This window comes from Dermacentor albipictus, chromosome 1 (assembly GCF_038994185.2).
Source record: "Dermacentor albipictus isolate Rhodes 1998 colony chromosome 1, USDA_Dalb.pri_finalv2, whole genome shotgun sequence".
Classification (NCBI taxonomy): Eukaryota; Metazoa; Arthropoda; class Arachnida; order Ixodida; family Ixodidae; genus Dermacentor; species Dermacentor albipictus.
Window position 1 is genome coordinate 322,956,533 of NC_091821.1, and position 24,781 is coordinate 322,981,313.

General features: G+C 47.6%; 1 protein-coding gene across 8 annotated transcripts in view; it reads left to right on the forward strand.

Annotated features, from left to right (window-relative positions):
• Positions 1–23,277, forward strand: part of tn (tripartite motif containing protein thin) — a 142,895-nt gene extending 119,618 nt beyond the window's left edge. For 4 of the 8 annotated variants that reach the window (XM_065453208.1, XM_065453209.1, XM_065453210.1 and 1 more), the window contains exons 3-6: positions 4,312–5,764; positions 17,617–17,898; positions 18,353–18,795; positions 20,198–23,277. In XM_065453208.1, the coding sequence (XP_065309280.1) occupies positions 4,312–5,764; positions 17,617–17,898; positions 18,353–18,784 (2,167 nt within the window). In that variant the 3' untranslated portion in view covers positions 18,785–18,795; positions 20,198–23,277. Of the gene's footprint in view, positions 1–4,311; positions 5,765–11,491; positions 12,421–17,616; positions 17,899–18,352; positions 18,796–20,197 lie in introns of those variants that run through there. The other 4 variants (XR_010569951.1, XM_065453212.1, XM_065453213.1 and 1 more) reach the window with 4 other exon arrangements.
• Positions 23,278–24,781: the final 1,504 nt, after the last annotated feature.

The window sequence follows — 24,781 nt, forward strand, 5'->3', positions numbered from 1 at the left end:
GGCGAGCAGATTCTAACCCCGAGAGGTGCCGGGCCGTGGTCCGACAGGGAGAGTGAAACTATGTCTCGACGCTGTTCGCCGCGGTTCGCTGAGCGCGCGTTCGTCTCGCCGACGAAGGTGCCACAACGGTGACGAGCCGTTAGTCCCGTGTCACTCGCTGGGGCAGGGGCTGGCGTCAATAGCCGACGCGAGCCGTCGGGACTGATTGTTTTTTTTAGCGAATACTGATGCAAATAATGTTGTTACGAATACCACCAAGATACTCACGCCATGTTCATGTTTATCTGCTACCGATCGGCACTGGAAGTGATATCTTAAATTGTCCCCTGTTCTGTAAAGAATCATAATGGATGCGACGCACTCCTCCATATAGACAAGCGGTTACACCCTTGTGGAGTACCTTGCACCGCAGAGTCTGCCTGGTCAGAATGTATGAGCCTTAGTCAATGCTTTACGGCAACGAACTTGTATCAGCGGTTCCTGTAATATGGCGGTCGAAACGTGCGCTTCAATGATTCATATAAAGTAGCACGGAACGCTAGCATCACAAGCAGATTCAAATGATTGAAGCATGCAATCTCTGGATCGCACGACAAGTAAATGCGGTTTCTGAAGCAGGTTAAGGGAACTTTTCTGGTGACCGTTCTTTACTCACGGACTGCAAATTGATAGTGCATCTGACAAAATAAAGCAGAAATTCTAAGCTATAATCTAATGCTCGCGTCATCCCTCTTAGCACTTTCTTAGTGACTGCGAAACAAGAAAACGCAGAATACGTTTTATGCTTCGGGGTAATGCGAAGGACTAGTGACTTATTCTCGTTGGGATAAGGCCCAGAGATGTTGCACGTGCTTACGTATCCCAAGAAAGACCCAGCATTTAGTATTGCGATCCCCCGTCAGACACGCACGGTGCATTTGAATCAGTGACACAAGGGGAGCCAACGTTTTATCTAGATGCACTATATAGAGAGAGACATTATGCGTCATTATTTGCGACGTTTCAAACCAAGATTTTGTTTGTCAGACACATGCCTACTTGGCTTAGCAATCACCAGGCACCTCGGGAGCGTACTACGTCAACTTAATTCTCCTCTCGCTTTCGCGGGAACACATTGCAGATTGAATTTTCGTGTCCTTGTTGGCTGGTCGACTTAAATCCACACCTACACTTTTCTGGACATTTGTCCTCCCCTTGTGTACGTTCATATGAAGGGCTGATTCTTGTGTTTCAGTCGCATTCGCCACATTGGTGGCAAAGGTGAGCTTGGTGGCGCTAGGTCTCCGGCGTACAGTGATAGAGAGAGCGTAGATATACTTGTCTATTCGTGCAGAGCGTGCGAAGCTAGAATACATATTAATCCATTAGTTTTTCCGCTAAACCTGTGAACGTTTGAAGAACGTCGGCTGATGACACAAACTTGCAATGTCCAACGGCGCCTCCCCGCCTCCCTCTCCCTATTTCATGCCGGTTTTGTTAGTGCTGCGGCTGTGCAGCAATTATGAAGTTATTCCTTTTGTCGAGACTACCCCATTATGCATAAAGCGTATTCTACGTGAAAACAAGCGCCTTAGGCAACAAAAACATGTGCTTGACCGTCGAGTACGATTTGGTAAGCACCTCGTTCTGCTTATGCCGCAGCGCCAACTCGGCGACGGGCCTTCTCTTCGTCCTGCCATCGCTGTCGGCGGAGACGAAGAGAATGTAAAGCGCAGCGCCTGTCCACGGAACCCGCCACGTTCAAGACTTGGCAGCGCATCCGCATAGAAGCACCAGAGGGACGTTGCTCAAGAGAACACAATAAAGCAGAATATAGTTATTTTTTAGGAAACCTCCGTAGAATGCGTTCCTTCTTCTCTTGCGATTCTTTCACAGTCCATTCTCAACATATGTCATCGTTGTCTTTGCCTTCTCATCCACGGACACATCTGACGCGCTGGGCTTTGAAAGCACACCAAAATCGCTATGCGTACGCGCCGCACATGTTCGGTATTTTCTCCGAGTGCTCAACGATGAACGTTAGCTGTGTTAACCGGCGTCATTTCCAGACTGAAAATTCAGCAAAGTATGCACGCTCCATGGAATGTGGGACGTGTATTATGTGGACGCATTGCAAGCAATGACCCCTCCTGCGAGGAAGACGCCGACGGAATGTCCTTGGTGGTCTTTCCGTTTTCGTAGATGGAAGGTAAACTTCGGGCTCCATGGCCACAGTGGAAGCCTTCGTCAACTGGTCCTTCAGTATTCGTTAAGGAAAGCGAAAGGCGCATCGCACGAAAAGGTTAGAGGCCCCTCATGTTATCGAAGAATTTTGCTTTTCGTTCAAGTTAACTTGCCACACGAATAACCTAATCTGCCTCTCAATAACCATCCCATCAAAACGAGTGTGTGAACCCTGTTCTCCTCTGCGAGGCCGCCAAAGCACGTACACTTCTTCACGCAAATAGATGCTCATTGGCTCTTGTGCGATAAGTCGATCATACACACAATCAGGAAAACAAGAAAGTTTTGTTTGGTGCGATGAGGTGTGGAAATGCGAGCCCGCTTACTCTGCCAACGCGCTTTTTTATTTCTTTATGTATGTAAGTAAGACAGATACAGAAAATGAATGTCAAAGTGTAACATGCAGCGATCCATTACATTATAACTACTGCAATTCAGTGCGTTTTTTTAAAATCCAGATCGTAACTTATGTCTTCCTAAAGCAGACAGTTTTAGTGACAGTCTTGCGCCAATAAAATCGAAAAAAAAAGACACGTTTAGGTGAAGTAACATTGCGCTCACAAATATCGTTAATCTTTCTCGCATTAACACAAATTTTCTTTATCGAAAACCACTTAAAACGTTTGTGTGCTTAATTCGCTTTAATTAAAGGCGAAATTTATTTAGCGTAGGCTCACATAATTGATAAAATAATTACGCATATTCAGCTCGCACTCTTCTTGAGCATATTTGCTTAGAAATGGCCTGGTTTAACGAACAAGGTTGCTTGTGTCGGGTAAAGCACCACGCCCAGAATTTTATCGTGAGCATTTCTGATTACCCTTTCACTGAAATCCCGCTAGCTGTGTAATATCGGCAGAGGAAGAAAACAGGATGATTGTGCAACCATATTTACTGTCCTATTCTCGCTTCATAATGCAACGCTCGGTTATGAGCGTTACTTCTGCAGTTGCGTAAGGAGTTTCCTTGGAGCTTCACGAGTCATGAAGTGGCGTACCTAGTTAAAGTGGCTAAAGTACAAAAAGCGTTTCGGTCTCAGTACACCCCCCTCTGCGAGTGACGTCAGACGAGTGGCATAGCACTAACGCGGCTGTTTCACTCTCCTACGGCCTCTGGCGCGCATGCGCATGAGTGGCATGCCTCTACACGCTCTCAGCCCCGGGCTTTGGAAAGACTACGGACACTCGGCCAAGAGCCACACGGCGCCCGTCGCGTGCTGTATTGCTTCCACAACACGAAACTAATAAACTATTTGCAAACCCCGAAAGTGTGAGCCATTAATCAGCATGGCATGATGACCTGCGTCACTAGCTGCTCGCAACTAAGGGTATTAAATAAACTAGATTGAAAAAAGATAAAACAACAACGAGAAGTTCTGAGTCTCTCCCGAGAGCCACGCCCACCGACTATTATGTGTAAAATCATTGTATATAGCACACTAGGACACCTTGTCAAGCTAAGTTGGTGGGCTTTTTTACTAAGCAAGAACCACTGCGCAAATAGTCCTTCACAGGGTCTTGATAAGGTACATAATATTGTTGACGTTAAAGAAGCAGGTTGTCACTTAATAACCTTAGTGGCACGAGGGTTGTGAAGTATACAATTAAGTAATCACTTCTACTTAAGTCAGAGACGCTTGTTTTGAATAACCTAAATCTTTGTCTTCAAGGAATGCAACCTATTTCACCGGGGTATATGCGGCACAGAGTATGTGACTAAGGCGGTAACCTCTGCCACATTCCACCACCAACAGTAGAGGGAGAGAAATCAGATTGGTGGTGGGAAAGACAAGATAGTCTAACCGGAAAGGAAGCTTCTGGTTTGCTGCCCTACACTGGTGGAAAAGTACGAAAAATAAAGGCAAATATGCCTTACACGGTTGTATTGACACTTTGTCATGCAAGACAACATATGCACTCGTTAGGATAGGCGCTAAGGAGCATAATACAACTAATTTTTTTTTCGGCTTGAAAATGCAACCTATATGCATGTGCACCACTAGTGTCTCAGTTGCTTGCAGTACTCGCGATAGGCGAGTCAGTCAGTCGGCAGCAAGTTTTAGCTCCGATCTGTGTTTTCCGCTTGCAGGTGCACTCGCGCGCCGCTGGCCAAGGCCGTATCTCTAGACCACGAGGATCGCCGCCGACCGACGGATGACAGGAAGAAAGAGGAAGTGATGACGAGGGCCGGATCGCTTGGCGGCCCGTCTCCTGCCGCGCACCAGTCGTCGTTCTTCAGCCGCCTGAGGCCGCAGCAAGCGCAGATCGGCGAAGAGGAAGACACCGAGTCCGAGGCGTCCACCGAGGAAGAGGACACTTCGGATGAGGAGGAGGAGGACGAGGAGGAAGACGAGGAAGAGGACGAGGAAGAGGAAGAGGCGGTGACGGCGCAGCCCGAGAGACCCAAGACGCCCACGACGCCCACGCGCAAGATCTCGGCGACGCAGCAGGCGCCCAAGAAGGAGGAGGACATGACCTCGTCCGTGTCGGCGCTGCTCAACAGGAGCGCCCAGGCGCGGCGGGGCAGCCAAGACGTGCGCTCCTCGACACCCACGTCGGGCAGGCACTCGCAGTACGCGAGGGACAAGGAAGAAGAGAGCACCAGGAGCCGCTTGCACTCCTGGAGGGACACGCCGTCGTCGTCGGTGGACGACCCCACCATGGTGTCCTCGTCCCGATACGGCGGCACCTCCTTCCTGGCCAGCCGAAGGCGCGCCGCGGACGAAGACCCGCCGAGAGGAGAGGAGAGCGGTGCCGGAAGTCGCCTGCTGAGCCGCAGTCGGAGCTCGGCGCTCATGGATCAGCCGGAACCGCGAGCTGACCGGCGCAAGAGTCAGCAGGAGAACACCACCACGACGGGGAGGTCGACAGCAGGGAACCCGACGTCATCTTCGGCGGCAGCGCTGCGTAGGAGCCGACTGGCTCGCAGCAAGAGCTCCAACGAGGTGCTGCCCGGAGAAGGCGACAGCGGCGACGAGGCCAACCTGCCGTCGCCGTCGTACCGGAGTCGCTACGGTCAGCCGGAGAGCAACGCTTCTTCCGCTGGCAGCGGCGCTCTGTCCCGTTCGAAAAGCAGCCACGCTGTCAAGGACACCTCTCCAGACACGGGGGACTACGGCGGCTCATCCATCGGCGGTGGGCCCGGGACGTCGTCCAGCTGGGCCCAGTACCTGCGCAACAAGTACGGCTCCCGCGGAGCCAGCGGTCCGGGTGCCTCGTCGGGGTACGGACCCAAGAGCGTATCCCGGTCCCGCAGCTCACACGCGGTCTACAGCCGCAGCGGCAGCGACGACAACAGCTCGGAGGACGAGGAGGTTCCCGCCCGGGGTCGCGGCCTGGACGGCGGCAGCGCCTCGTCGCGTCACGATGGACAGTACGGAAGCTACGGCTTCCCTCGAAGCATGTATCTTCAAAAGCGCCGTATGCAGCTCAAGATCGGCACGCGAGGAACTGAACCCGGCTGTTTCACGTGGCCAAGGGGTGTCGCTGTCGGACCGGACAACTCGATCGTGGTTGCCGACAGCAGCAACCATCGGGTCCAGGTGAGTTGGCAAGTTGGCGTTGTCTCTCTATCGGCTTCGGTGGCTGAGGACGGCACAAGTTGCGTAAGTCTAGCGAATTGATAACTTTTGTACTGCCAACACGAAGCAAGCTTTTGAAGATGAGCCGGTACCAGGTGGATGGGATCAACTGTACATTTCGTGCAGCTGTCTCGAGCAGCTCACTATACCTATATGCCATGCAATTATTTTTTGTTAGGGGGTAGAGTGAGTCAGCCCCACAGCCCTGGCTAAGTGGGAGTGATGAGCGAAAATGTGAATGAAGTTAGAAGCGTGCATTGTGGCGGAGTGGTGATGGGTGAGCATTTCCATGGTAAATCTGGTGCGTTAAGGCAAAGGTAGGTCAGCAATGAAGGGCGACTGAGACTGTGTCCTCCTTTTCTACACTACTATATACTCACGAGCACATACCGTTATTATTTATTGCTTTTGTGTTTCGTGGCCGTTTCTTTACAGCCTGAAAGAACTAGCCGCGCTTGATAACTTCATCAAAACAACTTTAGGTGAAGCGTTTCTTAGATGCCCTCTACAATTTCAAATGAAATTGTGCCCAAATGCGCTATAGCTGCAAGGAAAAGAAGTTCTGAGTCACTGAAGACAGCGGTTAATAATCTGGCTTCAATTTCATTCATCTGCAAAGCACAACAGTATGTAATAGTTCAGTTCAAATTACATCGTACAATCACTACAAGTTATCTTCAATATGGCTGAAAGGCTGCAGTTAATTTGCGGTGTTGATGTGAAAATGCTGTGACCATCTCGCCGTAATTACGTTGCTAACGAACCTTAGCTAGCATCACTTTCCAAACGTGTAAGTGGTCGTGCAAATGTATTTAACACATGGAGAATGCGCGAAATTCGCAGTAAATACGAAATGTTCCTGTTCAAAGCAGAGCGCTTTCAGCACAGCAGTGTCCATTACGCGAAATATCCATCGTCTGCACGAAAATTGATTTTTTTTTTCAATTCATTTATTTTACATTTACAGCAGCAATGTCTTTGTCATGCATGTTTGCCTCGAATACCCGAAATAATTCTTTGTGTTCCGTTCTTTGTAGTAGTGTGTATGTTCAGTTAGGTATCTTATGCATTCTGGTAGCACTCCCGGCACAACTAAAATGCTAGAGGCGTCTGTCAAAACGCAACTTCGGTAAGTGGTGTGGCAAAGCACGCATTGACCCAGTGCAGCAGTGCACTGGCACAACCTCTGTGCGACCAAGGTTTCGCAAAATAAAGAAAAGGTGAGACTGTTACCTAAATACGGCGACCTCCTTCGTGTCCATACATAGATAATGTAACCCCAGCACTTAAGTGCAAATGAATTGCTCGAATATCCCACACCTCGATTCACCGACTTCCTTCCGAAACCTCTTGTTTTTGTCCTTACTAAAACCCTTCGAAACATGGAAAGTTCAATGAAAATAACAGATGGAGCGAAGCGAAATAACATCACGCTAAATGTTGTTTGTATTGCTTCAACTCTATTTGGTCGCGGATGTTTCTATTTGTTGAGCGTAGGTTCCCTTTACGTTACTGCAACGCGTACGGAGCTGGACAGCACGACGACAGTGAAGTATATTTTAACGGAATTTTCGGAAGAAAGGCGGGTTGAAGCGTAAATTGAAGGCACGCCTTCGCTTGCGCAATTGAAATCTTTACCGCAAAAATAAACTCAAGTTGATCTGGAGCTACAGGCCAAGTCGACCGGGGGATCGAGCGCTGTTGTTGTCGCCTTCAACTTATAGCACATACCCACGTCCCTTCCTGCTGTTGTTTCCTAGTGAAATGGCGCAGCCCACTCTGGGGGATCGGCCATGAATTGGACGGTGAAGGAATTGTGAGCATTTTTTAAAGATAAGTAAGGGGGAAATAAAATAAGTATCTTGCAAATATGATTTAAAATGTCTGTTGTTACAGGTATAGCGCAGCTCGCTAACGGAGAAACTTCTTCCTCGGCAGCTGACAACGCTAGTGGAAGACTCCTAAACATAAATGCTGACAGTTTTCGGACAATATTCGAGCTGCATTATGTTTGATTTCAGTTGGAGAGTTACCCATAGAAGGCGCGCTGCGGTGTGGATGAGCTTTTCAAACCGGAACCGTGCACAATCGCACTCCTTGATGACGATGTCTGGTCGGTGTTGTCGGCTCTGATTTAGTGGCATTGTTTCAGCGCATGAATATCTGTTCGCGATTATTTTCGAATGCCAGAGGTGTAGTGGAAGCAGCATACACGCTGGAAGTCGCCAGCTGTCTCGCAGGCGGGAGAAAAAAGAAAAAAGAAAGGAAATACAGACTCGATTGCGAACTATGTGCGAATGCCTTGTTTTGGTATACTTTATTTCTATTAGCCCAACTTGCGAACTCATTGCGCCCTCATTATGGGGTATTCAAGACTTTCAGGCGTAATATTCGTCGCTACCATAGTACATCGGCTAATGATGATATTCAGAATCCTGATAACTAGTTGAAAACACTATTGCCGAGGACGCCATTTTCTAGACAATGCGCTGCTCATAAAGTATAATGCATTATTAAGTTGGCAAACAATAGCATGCTGGAACAATGCTATAGAACAAGCGTTAGTTAGTTTAATTTCGTAGAATGCCCTTTCGGCACTGTACATGCATGTATTCAGACAAAAGGAAAACGAAGCTTCTCCTATTGAATTTCGCGCCTTTACAAGCTGCACTGATGTCATCATTACACACGCACACGCTCACATGCGCGCGCGTACGCGGGGGGTGGCACACGCACACACTTACTAGCCTTTTGTTTTGTTGAAGTAGCGAATTCACAGCACTTTGCTGTAGAAACTGGAAAGGCTCACGGCATAACATAACATTACGACAGGCAGCAGGAATTCCAAGGTATGCAGAGTTGCACTGTACAGTGCGAACTTGTATTCCTAACTCCCGTACACTGTTCTCTCCAACCTTTCTTCTTTTCTCTCTCTCTCTCTCTCTCTCTCTTTTTTTTTTCTAATATAATGTTTCAGACCATTCTGAATTAACGCTCTCTTTAGAATACATCCTACTGAAGGGATAGTTTTACGCTACAGCTACCTATAAGGTTACCGCGCAGATTGCTACTTCTCGTCTTTCGATAAACAATGGCGTCATTTTCTTGCCCGGTGCTTATGCTTTCAGAAACGACACAGGGCTTCTCCGACACAGTGCTAAGAAACAAATATCATTATGTGAGGACATTCTGCATGGCAGTCTTTTCAAGGTCTCTATAAATATGTTTTGGAAGCACGTCACACGCTCGGATCTAGCAGTGCTTGAAAGAAAATTCGTTTATGGTGCAACATAGCGCAACTGAATGCATTTCTGATAGAGGCAGCTCAACAAATGCGATCATTGCTGCGATCAGTGTAGCACGTGCTGCAACAAGGCACAGCTCTGTTTCAAAGCTCGATGGCTTCTGAGGCTTCCCTGGAGCCGGCGATAAGGAGGGGTTGCGCAAACGCATTGAACGGCGAGACGGGCGCTAGATGCCGCTCAGAGCGCCGTCGATTATGTTGCTCACGTATGCAGCCTAGCATGGCCTTTAAAGGACTGCACTAACAAGTAATGTCAAGAATGGATCACACCCGTGCTTCAGGCGTGAGTGACCGCGAGCTTACAGCCCGCAGTATGCCTAGTATTATCGTGTACAGTACACAGGCGCAGCGATTTTTATTGCACTGACTTACGGTGTTCGACCGCTTCGCCAAATCTACCTGTGGTGGTTTCACGTATGCAAATTCATCTCGGCCTATTATGTGCATTAGACTCATTGCTCAAGTTTTATACCTATTGCTGCAGCCGCGTTGTGGAATTTGGAGCTAGCGTCAGTCGGTCGCAGCCCGGATTCACGAAGTGGCGCGCATTTCGCGGTACAGTTTGTATATCCAAACGTGATGTATACTTGATCTATACGTGATCTATCTATAGGGTAGCATACCGCTCGTCCTGTCCACTCCTTCTTCACGTCCCGTCTGAAGTCGCGGCTCTTTTCCTCTTAAACATGCAAAAACCGTTTGTGATCGCCTGGGGCACTTGGGCTGTCCTATCGCAGGCGGCAATTGTTGGCGAGCGCAGAGAACGGGTGCTTCCTTAAGAGAATGACGGAAGTGCAGATCACGTTTGTGATCTGCACTTCCGTCAGTCTCACATCCTTCAGTTCCTCACATCCTCCTTCAGTCTCACATCCATCCCCCTGCTGGCGCTGAGCCGTGCTCCCGTAAGGGTTGCAGAAGATAGTGCCAGCCTTTCCTCCTTTCCCCCCAAGAACCACTTCTCTTACCGCGAAATTCGACATCTGTGCGACATTTGAACGCTAACCAGCTGTGGTAATCTGTGTGGACTATACGAGATTGTTAATTGTTAGTACGGAGGAAAGGGCGCTGGTGAAAAGCTTTGCCGATTCGGTCCCTGAGTGGCTGACTGGTACCAACTCCATACTTTCACATAACTATATGGTTTTGTTGCGAATCAAACTGCAGTCGAAAAAAAAAAAACGAAGAATCGGAAAGGTGCCAGGACTTTACGAAGGAAACAGGCGACGAAGACAGAGAGAGTAGAGGGAAATGAACTCTCCATTTTGAATTGAAATGTCTGGCTTCATGTCTGTTTGCTTCGTATGGCAGTAACTAACCAAAAATGGAGCACTCAATTTCCCCTATTTTTCTTGCTACAAGCTACTACACTGACATATTAAGTCTTAGGGATACACCTGTCCCGTGCAGACCCCGATGAAGTTTTTTACTAAGATTGCTACTAGAGGGAAACCTGGCGCGACAGTCATTCATTCACCATGAGGATCATGGGTAGTGGATGTGATTTTCTTACATTTGGCAATACTTTGTAAAGAACGCGCATTGCAGCTTCTGATGTTGATCCCTGTGCTTACCTCGAAGCGTATCCTTAGAGCAGGTAAGTATTTTTCGTTCACAACCACTGCAGTTTATCACGCGATTTCGGGCGCTTAAAATGGATCGGGACACTCTGGAGAGAGTGTGTCGTAATGAAGCTAGTCGATAATTTGGCAGCAGCATTTTCTTTTATTTCGAGAACGACTGCTTTACGGCATAGCAAAAACAAATTAGAACAAAAATTATAATGAATGGAATCCAGCGTTGGGCAGCACGAAGTTCAGCAATGCTCTGGGATCACAGCCATCTAGAATCCGCGTGTCACCATGCCCGTCACTGCGGAGGCTAGAGTCTGAATAAGGGCACCACGCTATTATTCTTTGGTGTCTTATGCAATCCGTTTTGTTCAAGGTGTGGCTGAAACGGTCGAATGCTAAAGATAAGAGGTGAAGAGAGGCTGACCGTTGTCACGCTTTGCGAGGGCAAATTATCTTCAGACTTCTCTGAAGAAAGTAAGGTCGAAGCTTCAGCATCGTGCCCATCCTGTCTTCACTGTTACATCTGGCGGTGCGCGAAGAGAGAAGCCCCCAGGACCGAAATAACGTAACGATTCTATTCCAATTCATTTCCTTCTGGCGCTTCGTCAGTGGTCCGAGCTGCGTTTAGCCGCCGTCACTTTGTCACTAGTATCGGCCGGTCGTGTGCGATGAAGGATAAGAAAGGAAAAGAATCAAGTGAAAAGAATCGCTGTATATGCCGCAGGGCCCCCAGGTTTCCCTCTAGAATTCTTAGCACGAAGCTCTGTGTAGCCCCCTCCCACCTGACGGCCTGCGTCGTTTTGCAAATTTCAGAGCCACCGGCACAGTTGAAGCGGCCGGCATCGGGCGCGGCCGGGTCCCCCCCTCTCCCCCGAAGCGCTGGCAGCGATAACACCCGGACTGGCCCCCGCCCACCCTATAACCGAGCGGCCTGCGAGGGCTGCCCCAGTGACCACGGCGCCTGCTGGCTTGTGTGCGCGCACCCGCCATGTGTGTGTGTGTGTGTGCGTGTGTGTGTAGAAACCCTGCTGCGGCCTGACAGGCATGTCGCCGGCCACGTCAGCCGGACTTCCATACCTCGCGGTCACCTCGCTCAAATTCCGATACCCCCTCCAGCGAGGAAAAAAAAAAAGAAGAACAGGGAGATACTTATTCTTTTCTCTCTCGCACTTTTCCGAGCGCCTCGCGACGACCGAAGGCGAAGACTGGCTTGTACAAACACGTATCCTAGGAAGTAAAAACAAAGCGAGCTTGAGTTGAGCTTATTTTCTGAGAAGATGTAACGTAAGTCGTGTCGCGTCGTTTAAATTGTTTTCTTGAAATTTCAGCCAGTAATGCATTCAGGAAATTGATGCCGTTCGGAAGCAAATTTAAAGAGTATGCGTTGTGCTATTAGCAGCGAAAATCGAGAAGGGCCTTTCGGTTGCGTATTTTTTAAAGATAGACGGCGCTTCTTGTCTAAGTGCGCAAAAACTTCTCCATTTTCTTATCGTATTCGGCCCGACAAGGTACAGTTGCTGAGATAAACATCTGCGGTGGCTTCTTTTTATCCCAACAGTTCTTTAGCTATGCACCTTTTTTTTCTGTTTTTCGATTGTATTTTCAAATTTAGCTAGTTTTGCACATCATTTGGGCCTCAGAGCTGGCCTCCGAGGAGATGGAGCGATCAGCGTTACCGGCTTGATCCTCTCGTTGTCCCACTTTCTTCGATAATTGCTCAATAAACAAACGTGACCAAGCTACGGCTTAAACTCTGTTAATTTCTCGCTTCACTGATCTAACGTGACGTATCAACGTCTGTTGTTTGACCCTACTGCATGCCGTGCTTACGTGAGGCACGTTGGCGCGACTAATGCTGCCTCTTTAACTGCTATGTAACAGCTGACACTCACAGCAGCAACGACAAAGGAAGGCTTACAAGGCTTAAAGCCAGTGCGATGCGGAAATATAAATAAAATAATAATAATAAACCTGCGAATAATGCGGCTGCTTCTGCGCCACCAAGAAACCTGCCATGTCGCTGCCGTGACCCTGGGCTTCTTTCTGTACTCCGTTCCATAGATAGCAGTCAACGCTGGGGAAGCTACGCAAGGAGTTCCGTCAAGAAAAGTTATCACTCCGTGCGTTCCGTCCATTCTTCGCTGCGCGCCAACAGTGAATTCGCTCGCGTGAACAGCACGTGAGGTTTCTCCAGACGGGTTGCAAATAACAAGACCCGAAAAGAACAAAAATAAATATCATCTGAAACAACGCATTAGCAGCCGTACACCATGCACAGTGTATTTGTTTCTAAGGGTAAAAACTTGTTTCGTTCAATACTGAGCCTATATAAAAAACTGTACTGCACAACTGCGATCAAAAGACATATATCCAAGTGCGAACGAAGCCACTGCAAGAAGTCTCTCTAGCATCTACAGCGTTGACTACTATGTATGGAACGGAGTATAGTTGCTGCGTATGACCAGCAGCTTACGCATACTATACGGACCACACCCTGCGCCATGGTTTCTTCTTATTGCTTCAGGCAGGAGAGATTGGGGATGAAAGTATTTCCCTGCGTTTCATCCGCAACACACTTGTTTAGGCGATGGTGTTTATAGGCATATACACAAGACCCCAAATGAACTATCCATTCCTAATCTGTGTTCATACTGAGATGAGCATCCTAAACAGATCGAAACTTCGTCAGAAAAACAAATCTTTTGAGGCCGTTCTGGTCTTCCAACGCGAATTTCGCTGCGGCTTAACTGCTGTCGCGGGGTACTTACGGTGCAGTCCCATGGTGCGCTCTGTCTGTCAGTTTTTGCGTCCAGTTATCGCAGGTACGTGACAGTTTTTTGGCAGGAAAGCAGGAAATTGGCATTTCTACGAAACTGTCCGATGTTCAACCGACTCGGCTGAGCTCGTTCATGCTATTACAGTACCACATTTTATTTGTTGTTTGTAGACGGCGGATGAACAAATAACTTTTGGCAAGGGCCCCTTGTCGCAGAAAATTCGGTGTCGGCCTCGTAGCTGGCGTTAGCTAAGTCATGTGAGCTAAAATTGCCGCATATATTTAGGTATATGTGTATATGCCTCGTCTTGCTGCATGACATGCTGTATATGCGGGTTGTATTACTACGCCATTCTATCACTAAAGTTGCTCATACCTTGTCTTAAATTCTTGACAAGGTTATTCCTCGGAATTTTGAGAATGACAGCCCACAAACGAATGTCATGAAACAAAACACCGACAGCGCATGCCTTTTCTATCAAATCTTCTCAGACAGAGATATAATAAGCACGAAATAATAACAGAAACCCGAAAATGATGTAATTTCTTGGCGCGATTGTGCGCTATCTCCGGGGTGAGCGCGCGCAAGTGGCTGCGTTTCTACCAGGAAGCTCGTCTTCCTGTCGCCGCCGGCGTTTCCCGGTAAACATTGCGGTTACAGACGCCGCAGTGGCTGGGAAGCGTGTGAAGCAGTCAGGGATCTTTGAATGATATCGCGTTCCGCTCTTAAAGGCGAAGCTTAAGCGTCCCCAAATTTTTTTTTCAACCTTCGTGCTTTCACTGGGATGGCTTTGGAAATACCGAAGTTTACCCATGTTGGCACAGTACGGGGAATGGGCGCGTACGGCCTGGCTGTACCAATCTGTTTCGAAAAATGAAGTGCTATTTGTGGCGATATTAACTCTGCGCTGCTGTCGACAAAGGCATGTCTCTCCAAAGGTGAGTACTGAATGTCGAACAATGCCTGAAGCACAGCTCTAAAGACTTTAAGGTGAACGTTCGCGTGTGTTCAGTATTGTAGGAGAACAATCGAATTTCGATGAATTAAACAAGCACCACGCAACCATGAAGGCGCATTACGTTGATTGGGTTGGATAACCCTTCTTGGTTGGTGCTTCTTCATGTTGTCTGATTTGAAATTACCTGAAGGCAACAGACTTCCTGAAGGCAACAGACTTGAGTTCCCGACTATAGACATCCTACACCTAAGTTCTCTCTCTCTCTCCATTCCCCTCCCCACATGTAGAGTAGCAAACTGGACTCAGTCTGGTTAACCTCCCAGCCTTTCCTTCTTCCCTTCTCTCTCTCTCTCTCTCTTGAAATTGTAAAGATGCGTCGTCGGGAGTCTGTACGAGGAGAAGAAATTAAATTTCTTGCGATTGAATGATAGCTTGTTATAAGCGTGAAAGATACTAGTGTCGTGTGGTGAAGCTGATCGCCGGTGCTTGCGATAAATTTACAATTCCGGTTGAACTAGACGCTTTGGCGTGGAAATTTTCGCGAATATCTTATTATTGTAGGCCTGCGAGAATTACACACTGATAGCAATGATCTAGATTTCTTATTACATCTACTGGAAGCGTTACTTGGGTCACTTTTTATGTTCGAAGTTCGAGCGGTATCGGAAAGACCTTTGAAGCTCCTGAACAAACAACAATTCGCAATGTTTTGAATGCCGTTTTAATCATGGATCCGGGACCTCAAAGAAGTGCGATGTAATGCTAACGCATTTAGCTAGCATTTACCGCTAAACCACGGAGGATTTCTTTCTTTATGGTGTTGTCGAGTCCTTGGCGTTTCTTGTGCTGAATACGCTCAGCCGCGAGCACTCTCATGTGCAGTTACACGCCCCCTCTAGGAGCCTTTGAAAACGCGTGGGCATGCGTTGGGTGATGGTCAGCCTGTTTGCCCTCGGTAAGTGCCTTTGGAAAAATCACGAGCTTATCCAGCGAGCAAGTCTTCCGGTCACGGTGGCATAATTCACCGGTCGCAGGCTATGCCAACCGATACGCGGAAGACCGTGCCTCGTGGATCGCAAAGCTTTGTGAGTGCACTCTCCTGTAAGAACTCTCGTGTTGGAAGGCCCCTTTGTAAGGTGAGACGCGCAAGGCATACTCCTCGCGTTCCGGCTCGTTCTATCGGTAAGTGCCCCATTAGCATTAATGCTTTTTGTCTTACGAGAATTTGTCTCCTGCAGTGACTGCAACAGTCTGGAAAGTTTGGCTAAGGAACATCCCGCTATCCGAACATCTTAACGAGAACTTGACCTTAGGTTGATAAAGGACAGGCATGTTTTATTTTTTTTCCCCCTGTGTGCAATAATTGTACGTATACAGCAAGCATTGGAGAAAGCACGAACTAACTTGGCTACAGACAGCAACAAAAAGAAATTAACCATACAGTCATGTTAAAAGCTTTCCGCACTGAAGTGTTTCAGATCGCTTTCGAATTCTCGCGCTGCGGGGAGGGGGTGAGTGAATTTCGTTAAGACGTAAGAAGAGCGCGGCCTTAAATTTGAAGCTCTTGCTGTGGAGCTCAAATCTTAGAAGTGGCTTACTAGAAAAAAGTGATACAAGTCCTTGTAAAACGCATATGTAAGAAATGTGCAAAACTTATTTCAGGTTTTGTAACAGAAAACATGTAGATATTTTTCTTCCGTAGCCAAGCAAGAAATCCCTGCGTAATTTAGATGCTTGGATCTTCTAAGTCGAACTCCTGAACAAACATGCTTTTCCGAGAATTCGCGCGTCTCTTAACGAAGTTTGCGAGTTTGAAAGCTCTTCACGTACGTTATGGGAATGAGTTTCTGATAGCCAGTACTGAAAGGGCGTTGCGGGTGCCAACAGCTGATAAGGAAACCACGATACTAATGATAAAAACCGCAATAGTCTTGCTTCCTGGTGACTGGCCTCCCAACGTTTGCTCTCCTTTCTATCACTTTGCATTTCAACCGTAAGAAATAGTGCTGCCACTTGAAAGGCCGTCGAAGCATTGTTCGTTACAACGTAATAATTGTACTGAACCTGATTTTATACTGAGTATATCGCCAATACTTACTAAAGTGGCAACAAAATTGCACACTAGTTTACACGAATGTGTGTGCGAGCGGCTGCTACGCTGATTAAAGGCGACGAGATTGTGCGGGTAATTGTGATGGTGAGTTTCGTGCGCTGTGTGACGTTGCATAACTGCGTATGACATTGACGATGTGTGCGATTACGGGGTATCTTTACAAACTTTACAAACTACATACAGACAGTCTTGTTGTTCGTTCTTCCCTTTCTTTTCATTATTTTCTCTCGTCTTTCGTGCCGCTTTCCCCAGTGCAGGATGACCAACCCCTGATTAACCTCCCTATATTTATTTTACTTTTTAGGGCTCTCCTTCTATTCGTGCGAAGCTTTGCCTCGCATCCTTACTCACGGTAAATTGTAGAATGTAACAGCGCACTTTCTAGTAGAACCAAGTAACATTTGTGTCCCCTGCGGTGAGACAAAAAAATGAAGAAAAATAAGAACAAGCGGCAAGGCCTTCGAATAACGCTGTCGAAGTAGATATAGTCATTGAAGTGATGTGTTTCTCTAATCACTGATTATTTTCTGACATCAGTGACGAAGTATGAGCTCAAGAAAGACATATTTGTGACCGAAAGAGATTTCAGCAGCGACTTCAGTCTTCTTTTTATTTTTTGACAATTCGGCAATATGTACACATTTGAACTGTCCTGACGATCGTGACTACCCTGTATATAAACAGGGTAGTCACGTTGGGGGTTGATGGACGGTTTTTTCGCCACTGTGAACAATGCTCGCAGCCGTTTCGGTAACGGAATGGAAAACTTTATTGAGTTCCATCGGAACGTGCACTAGCACGTATAGCGGGCCGCTGCCACGTCGGGACAGAAAGGCCTAGCCTCTCCGCCACGTCGCGGGCCCGTTGGACTGCCCATAGTTGGCCTTAAAATCGGGACTGCGTAGGGCAGCCTCCCACTTGGACGACGTAACGTCTTCGTCGCCCCGAAATGTGGGGCACCGCCAGAGCATGTGTTCTAAGTTGGCAAAGTCTGAGCAAAGCGCGCAAGTAAGTCCCGATAACACTGCTCCAGCCGTCTGTTCTCTTTACCGCTTTCTCTTTGCAAACGCGCTGTTGTTGCCCGGCGCAGGTATTCGACGCGTCCGGCCGCTTTCAGCACGAGTTTGGCACGTACGGCAGCTCCGAGGGCGAGTTCGACTGCCTGGCCGGCGTGGCGGTGAACCGCATCGGCCAGTTCATCGTGTCGGATCGCTACAACCACCGCGTGCAGATCTTCGACCCGTCGGGCCGCTTCCTGCGAGCGTTCGGCTGCGAGGGCCGCACGGACGCTCGCTTCAACTACCCTTGGGGCATCACCACAGACTCGCTGGGATTCATCTACGTGTGCGACAAGGAGAACCACAGGGTCCAAGTGAGTCCACATTCTGGCTGAACCTGCTGGACGAGGGGGATGGAGAGAGAGAGAGGAGAGGGAAGAGAGAGTAGGGACTGTATTGACTATTAAGACCTTAAAGGTGCTCCTCCGCTGAGTGGACCAGAGTCAACTGACCGACGTGAGCTGCCGAGGCCAGCCGCGTCCGCCAGTGCGTATTGGAGGGGGATTAATGTAGTAGAAAGACCTGATGACTGTGAGGCACGTGAACAGGAGACGTTACGCGTCTGCATAGGGGCAGTTGTTTTCCTCTGTACCCGTTTTCCTCGATATGTATACATAATATATAAATAGCAACCGAATACATGTGCTTGTTCATCTTTCTGGCTCAATTGCCTTTATTGTAGTCTGCCGTGCGGCTGCGACGCGCAAGTTGATCCTAATGCCGCGGTGGACTCTGTCCCTGATGACTTCTTTCGCGCGGTCCTCGCAGGTATTCCAGTCGGACGGCACGTTCGTGGGCAAGTTCGGCTCGCTGGGCTCGCGCCCGGGCCACCTGGAGCACCCGCACTACGTGGCCGTGTCGAACACGAACCGCGTCATCGTGAGCGACTCGAACAACCACCGCGTGCAGATCTTCGACGTGAACGGGCGCAGCCTCTCCACCTTCGGCTCCGAAGGGTCGGACGACGGCCAGTTCAAGTTCCCGCGCGGCGTCGCCGTGGACGACCAGGGCTACATCATGGTGGGCGACTCGGGCAACAACCGCATCCAGATCTTCCAGCCGGATGGCTCCTTCCTGCGCGCCTTCGGCCAGTGGGGCTCCGGAGACGGCGAGTTCAAGGGACTCGAGGGCATCGCCGTCATGCCCAGCGGGAACATCGTCGTTTGCGACCGCGAGAACCACCGCATACAGGTCTTCTGAGCAAAACGCAGGTGAGCGAGCGCTGAGGCTATGCGCGTCGCTGCCGACAGCGCTAGGCAGAGTGACGGTGGGAGGAGCGGAGAGGTGCCGGCACCGCTTTCTCTCTATAGGTCAAAGTGAGCCCACGCGGGCAGCTCGTTTTGTGAAGGTAACCGTCAATATGTAACTGTGTATCGTTTGCGCGAGCAATTGAAACAAACGCAAAGATTTGTTTACGTGTATTTTCTTTGGGGCTGTCCTCTCTTGGGCGCCTTGTTGCAAGTTAGTTCATGGATTAGTTACCTATATACTTGCCCACATCTATATCCTAGCTGTTTAGAATCCGCTCGTGCTATATTAGCTCTAGCGAATTATCGTACTCTTTCTACAGCTTATGTTTCTATTTTCCTTTTTTTTGCGTGTGTGTGTCATGCTTACCAGACTAGCTGGCTGCTTCGCAAACATTAAGTTACTGTGCAAACTGGAATACCACTCAACAGACTGCCTACTAAACCGCTCCCACATTTTGCAGGGGTACTTCTCAGTATTCCGCCGATCTTGGAATGAGGACACCGCTGTGTAGGGTGGAAGTCACATTGCTGATGAGAAGTCTCGCGTTTAATTAAACCGGCATGTGTGTACGCTTACTGTTGTAGCAGCGGAATTGAAGGATAGCGTTTAATGTGCATAATCGAAAAGTGTCGATGAAAAATAATATTTCAATGTGAACAATAACTGCACAGTTAAGACGTACTCGTGGCCAGTCAGCGCCCTAAGGATTTCTTACCCTCTGCTGAGTTCGGTAAATGAGTAGCATGCGCAAGTTAAACCGAAGCGTGTCCTATTGGCACTTCTTTCAGAGCCTACTTGAATTTATCGATCGCTTAACAAATGATGTCGGTGATCACAAAGGTATCGTGAAGGAAGGCCTCGTGGCTGTCAAGAACACACTGTATATAAAGTAGGGGCTATTGCTATGCATATACAGGCGGCTTTCATGAAGCGCTATAACGTCAGTCATTTAGTGATAGAAAATAAGAAACAAATAGTACGTCGCGGCCACAAAACATTATTTCCCTTTTCTGTCGTTGTTATACACGAGTAACATGGTTACCACGTACTAAAGCAAGCATATAAAGGGGCCTCCAACTATAGGAAACACAGGAGTGACAGAAGGAAACTATAGAAAGGGAATACTGTTCACTAGTATTTTACGGTCTGAATGAAGTATGATTATTCTTACTGAATGGGAAAAAAATATGAACAAAATACTAGGAGATAAGCTGGCACACGCCTCCTAAAGGTGGCATAGCACACGCACCTGCCTGGGAGATGCAGGAAAGAAAAGGGAACGAACGGATAAGTGTGGATCAAGTTGCCTCCGTAATGAATTAATCATGCCTCGAACCAGTCGCTGTCTGTCTCTGTTAACAGATCGGAAGACGGATCTACGCGCAGATGTGCTGCTGCGCGATCGTCGCACGTCGTGGGGTGACGCTGGCCGCTTTTGGCGTCACGGCTGGACCTGTTTCCGGACGGGAGGAGAACTGCCTTGCAAGGAGCGAACACGGAGCTCGAGGATGGAAGTCGTTCCCTCCCTTGGCTCCACATTCTGCCAGAGAATTCGTTTCGCCTCCCCCCCCCCCCCCCCCATCCCCCTTCTTTTGTTGTTGTTGTTGGTGTTGGAAGCGAATGCTGTGATCAAAGACGTGAGTGTCTCGAGTGTATACGTGGCATCGCGGTACTATAGAACATTAAATTCTAGCAAACAAAAAAAGAAAACAATTATAACGTTACAATAAATAACAAATGCATGAGGGCACATTGTACGTGTGGCGTAATTGTCGCAGTCGTCGCTGTACGTATTCACTGAGGGTGCTTCTCGGCAACTTCGCTGACAGATACCACAGAGTCTATATGGGCGCTGTGATTGGAACTCGAAAGATTGTTGCTTCATAAAGAAAAGTTGTACATTTAAATTTGCTCATGAAACTTGAAGTTAATGCCTGCGAATTGCATCGCGTGGAGTGCCCATGTGTATTTAGCAACGGTTGTCGGTACGGCCTTCATATCTGTCAACTTTTGCTAAAGGATAATATCACATGGACGTCTAAGTGAAGTTACTGCTGAGGAGCTTAGTTCTACAGGCTATTTCGTAGAACATATGCTTCTTATATTGGCTATACATGTATGTAGCTGTCTATAGACATCAGTGATATCTAGATGTTATATCGAGTACGCTACCTGCCGTGTGGAATCTTGTAACGCGGGATTTGACTTATTACGGCGCGTTTTAAATGTTGCGCCTTATCTTGATTTGATAATTTTGTTCTGGTTGCCAAAACTGTGCTTTACCTTTTCTTTTCCTGAGTGCACAAAATAGCAAAAGTGACGTCACTCGCCTTTTGTGAAGTGATCACCTTTACGAGCTGACGAGTGTGATCTGTCTGAGCGACCTTCCTTTTCGACTTTCTTGACGCCTGTTTCCTCCTTGTTTTCACAACTAAACACGTTGTCTCCTCCAGTTTCGAGATGTCACAGTGTTCCCAGAAACGTGCGCCGAAAGTGAGGACTTGGCTGTATCGCAGTTGTTCCCACGTGGGTTCGCAACAGAATGTCTGGGTTTTGCCGTGTGCGTTGTTTTTAGAGTGGAGTGCTGTGAGTTTTGTTTTGATCAATTCACGATATGCGCTGTCACCGCTTGCCTTCTAAGCACTGCAGCAGTATTAACAATTCGACATCAGCCCACGACACGAGCATTTCCTCTGTAAATCTAAACCAAAAATCCCTGCACGAACACATATTTACATGGAACAGCGAGTCACTTTAATTTCCTTACAAACATACGCTTTCTGGAAAGACATAGCCCGGCACCGCGCAGCTTGGAGCAAACTTGTTCTGGGTGTACTTTGGATCACGAACCGAACATGTTGTTTGTGAGATCTTCAATGGAGGGCGCATTAAGTCTTCAGATTCATTTTCCTTTTTTTTCTGTTTTTGTTCGTCGGTCGGCGGCCCTGTGGTTTTTCTTTTTTGCGAAGCATTTACGCATGTAATCATCTCCTTGTCACAAACGCACAGATATATTGTTTTTGTTTGTTTGTTTTGTATTGTACGTGCCGTTCTGTTTTTTCTTTACGTTTACCGCAACTGAGTTTGGTCGTCGACGAGGCTTCCCGTGCCGCATATCGTCGCTATTGTCAACCGTACCGAGTACGAGTTCGACGTAGCGGTAGCAAAACTGCTTCGAATAAAGTATTCTAGGTTTTACTTAAGGAGGTCATAAAACGAACTTCTGAAGTGTCAGTCGTCGTAGCCGTCACAAGGACAGACGGGACAAATAGAGGTTAAGCCATAAGTAGGCGCATTGATATGAGAGAGAGAGAGAAACAAATTGCCCAGCCGCCGGCATCTTGCTTAGAGCAGAGATAATTTTGCTCTTTAACTATATAATCTGAAATAAGAAATAAAAGTCGCTGCTGGTAACTAAAACACTCGGCTTGACTGAATGTGGACTTAACGCGGTCTGTGGTACGATTAGCCTCAATGTTCAGTCATCACGTAAAAACCTACAGCGCGAGGAAGACACTTGGACATGACACGTAGCGGCTTCTTTGCCTGCCGACAAGGGGTCATGTAGTGAATGCTTCCTCGGGAAGACAGCAGCGACAGCGCCCGCGGTGAGATGGCGTCTGCAACTTCACCCGCTGCAAAACTCTTTTTCTGTTGACCTCCTTAGTTTTCCTCATTCCCTCCTCATAGTCATGAAGAATAAATAGAGTAAATAAAGACGCGTGACCATCCACTTCCTGGCATCTCACGTCGCTAGGTTCGCGTAGTGTTAGCCTTATCTAGTCCGCCCGCCTTTCGCAACTGACGAATGCTGAAGTACCTCGTCCGATTTATCTGAGCTAGAGAGTAGGGCTAGCGACGTCAGACGCCAGGAAGTAAGCTAGCTTCCCCCGCATGACCCTCTCCTCTAGCTCTTAGAAAGACGGGTATCTCGGCGTTCGTCATTTGTGAAAGGCACCAAAGAGAACGTGCGTGTGTGCGAGTGTATATTTTGGACGGCTCCTTTTCGAGCGATTGAAATAAATAGAAGAGTGAGAGAGAGAGCTCTTTGTATTTATGCACCAGTGTGGGTGAGACTGGGGCGAGTTGATTTTGTGCGCGGAGATCTTGCGGGATGCTTTGAAATCCGTTGCAGGCTCTCGCTCTCTCACATTTTTCTTTTCCTTTCGGTCTTTTCGGCGCGACGCGCAGAATCAGCGACCTGTTGTGGCGCTGGCAGATTTTATTAATGGGACTGCAGATTCGGAGAAATTTTGACAAATTGTTTCCTTTCCCAAAAAGAGAGAAAAAAGAAAAAGGAAAACAGGAACAAACTAGCGAAGTGTGCTCTATCTTTTTGTGATTGGGTTCTCGGTATACCTATTCTTTAACGGTTCCTTGATGTCTTTCACGGCAACTGCGGCGTTGTGAGTACGAAAATAAATTTGTTTCCTTTATTCTCACTGCCACTGCGTTCCTTCTGTTGTGCCGAGGAGCATGGCGCAAGTCGTACATGTGAATCATCTGAATGATAATTAGAACAAAGAGCGAACAAAATATGTGTTTCCGGATGCATTAATTATCCCACGTGTGTCATGCACGATTGATTCAACGCCACAGCGTTTGAGCAAGACTGTGTACTCATTTTGGTTAGTTCTTTTACTCGTCCACTACATCTTAGTTCTGTCTTTTTCTCGCGGTCCTATTTTTATTTTTGCTGTTTATTCTTTTCTTTTCAGAAATCAAGCATGTGGGACAGTTTGATGTCACGGGACCATTAATTATGGCTCCTATAAAAGATTAATGCTGACGTGGGGGCATTTTAGCAAGAATCGTACTTTCGTACATCAGCCATGGCCTGGTGGTAGTGCTTCCGCTGCGGCTGTACGGAAGGGGACGTTGCGTCACAATTGACGAGTTAGTTGGAGCTGGAAATCCTACGCTAATAAAGCAAAGGCTAAACAATACTCCGGCAGAGCACCGGGCTTATGTGGAGGAAAGGAGCGGTGACCGCCTCATCCGTTGTATATAGCAAGGTATGTCGCGCAGAAATTTTTTGCTCGCAAGAAATGTGAGGACTGCCGCTCTCTTCTTTTGCAGAACTCTAGTGTCAGTAGCAGTCTCAAAATTCACGAAATTTGTGACAGGGGAGAATTGCTGTATCCGTACAAGTTGCTTTTCGAAGCACTAAAGAAACTTGAGGGAATATATTTACAACCTTCTTCCGCAAAGAGGAGCTTTGCAGCGACAGCATAGTTGATGTCATGATTCTAGTGAAAGCTTTAAATTTGGCTATGCCATATATGCTGCAAATTACATGCTGATGATTTCACATCAGCAGTTGTGCGTTTTTATGTCCTAACAAGGCTGCACTTTTACGTAAAAAGTGTTAATCAGTGAAGAGAAGCATGACGAAAAAAGAAATTGCACTTTAATGTTAGCTATAATGTTCTTAGCAGGCTGGTACAACATATGTATGCTGACCCTTCTTTGTCTTTTTCATCTGAATGCACAACTTCTTCTGGCGCATTCAAAAAGCTAATTTTGTTAATATATTTAAAAATGAATGAAGCAATTTATTTGCGCATATCAATTCCGCTGTAGGTCTCCATTGTTTGGGTAGGAATGTACTTGCACTGTTTTTCTGTGTTTCGGCATACTGTGTGTAGTTTTGCAGATGCCTTTTACTTGGCGTCTTTCCTACCTGTTTTATTCCTTCCATAGAAATGTAGGATGTCGGTGTGCCTCATACTCGCACATGAGCTTGACGTTCAGGAACACTTCATGATGTAAATAAAAAAAAATCACGAATAAACTTATGTAGTTGCGGGGGGCTCGCGAAACAGAACAAGGGACAAATGTTTATCGCGAAAGAAGGTAAATGCCAAGCAGGGAAGCTCTTTGGCTTTGGGATATGTACGTGCATGTTTGCCTTCTCTTCTACAACAGCGGCTGAGGAACTAAGCG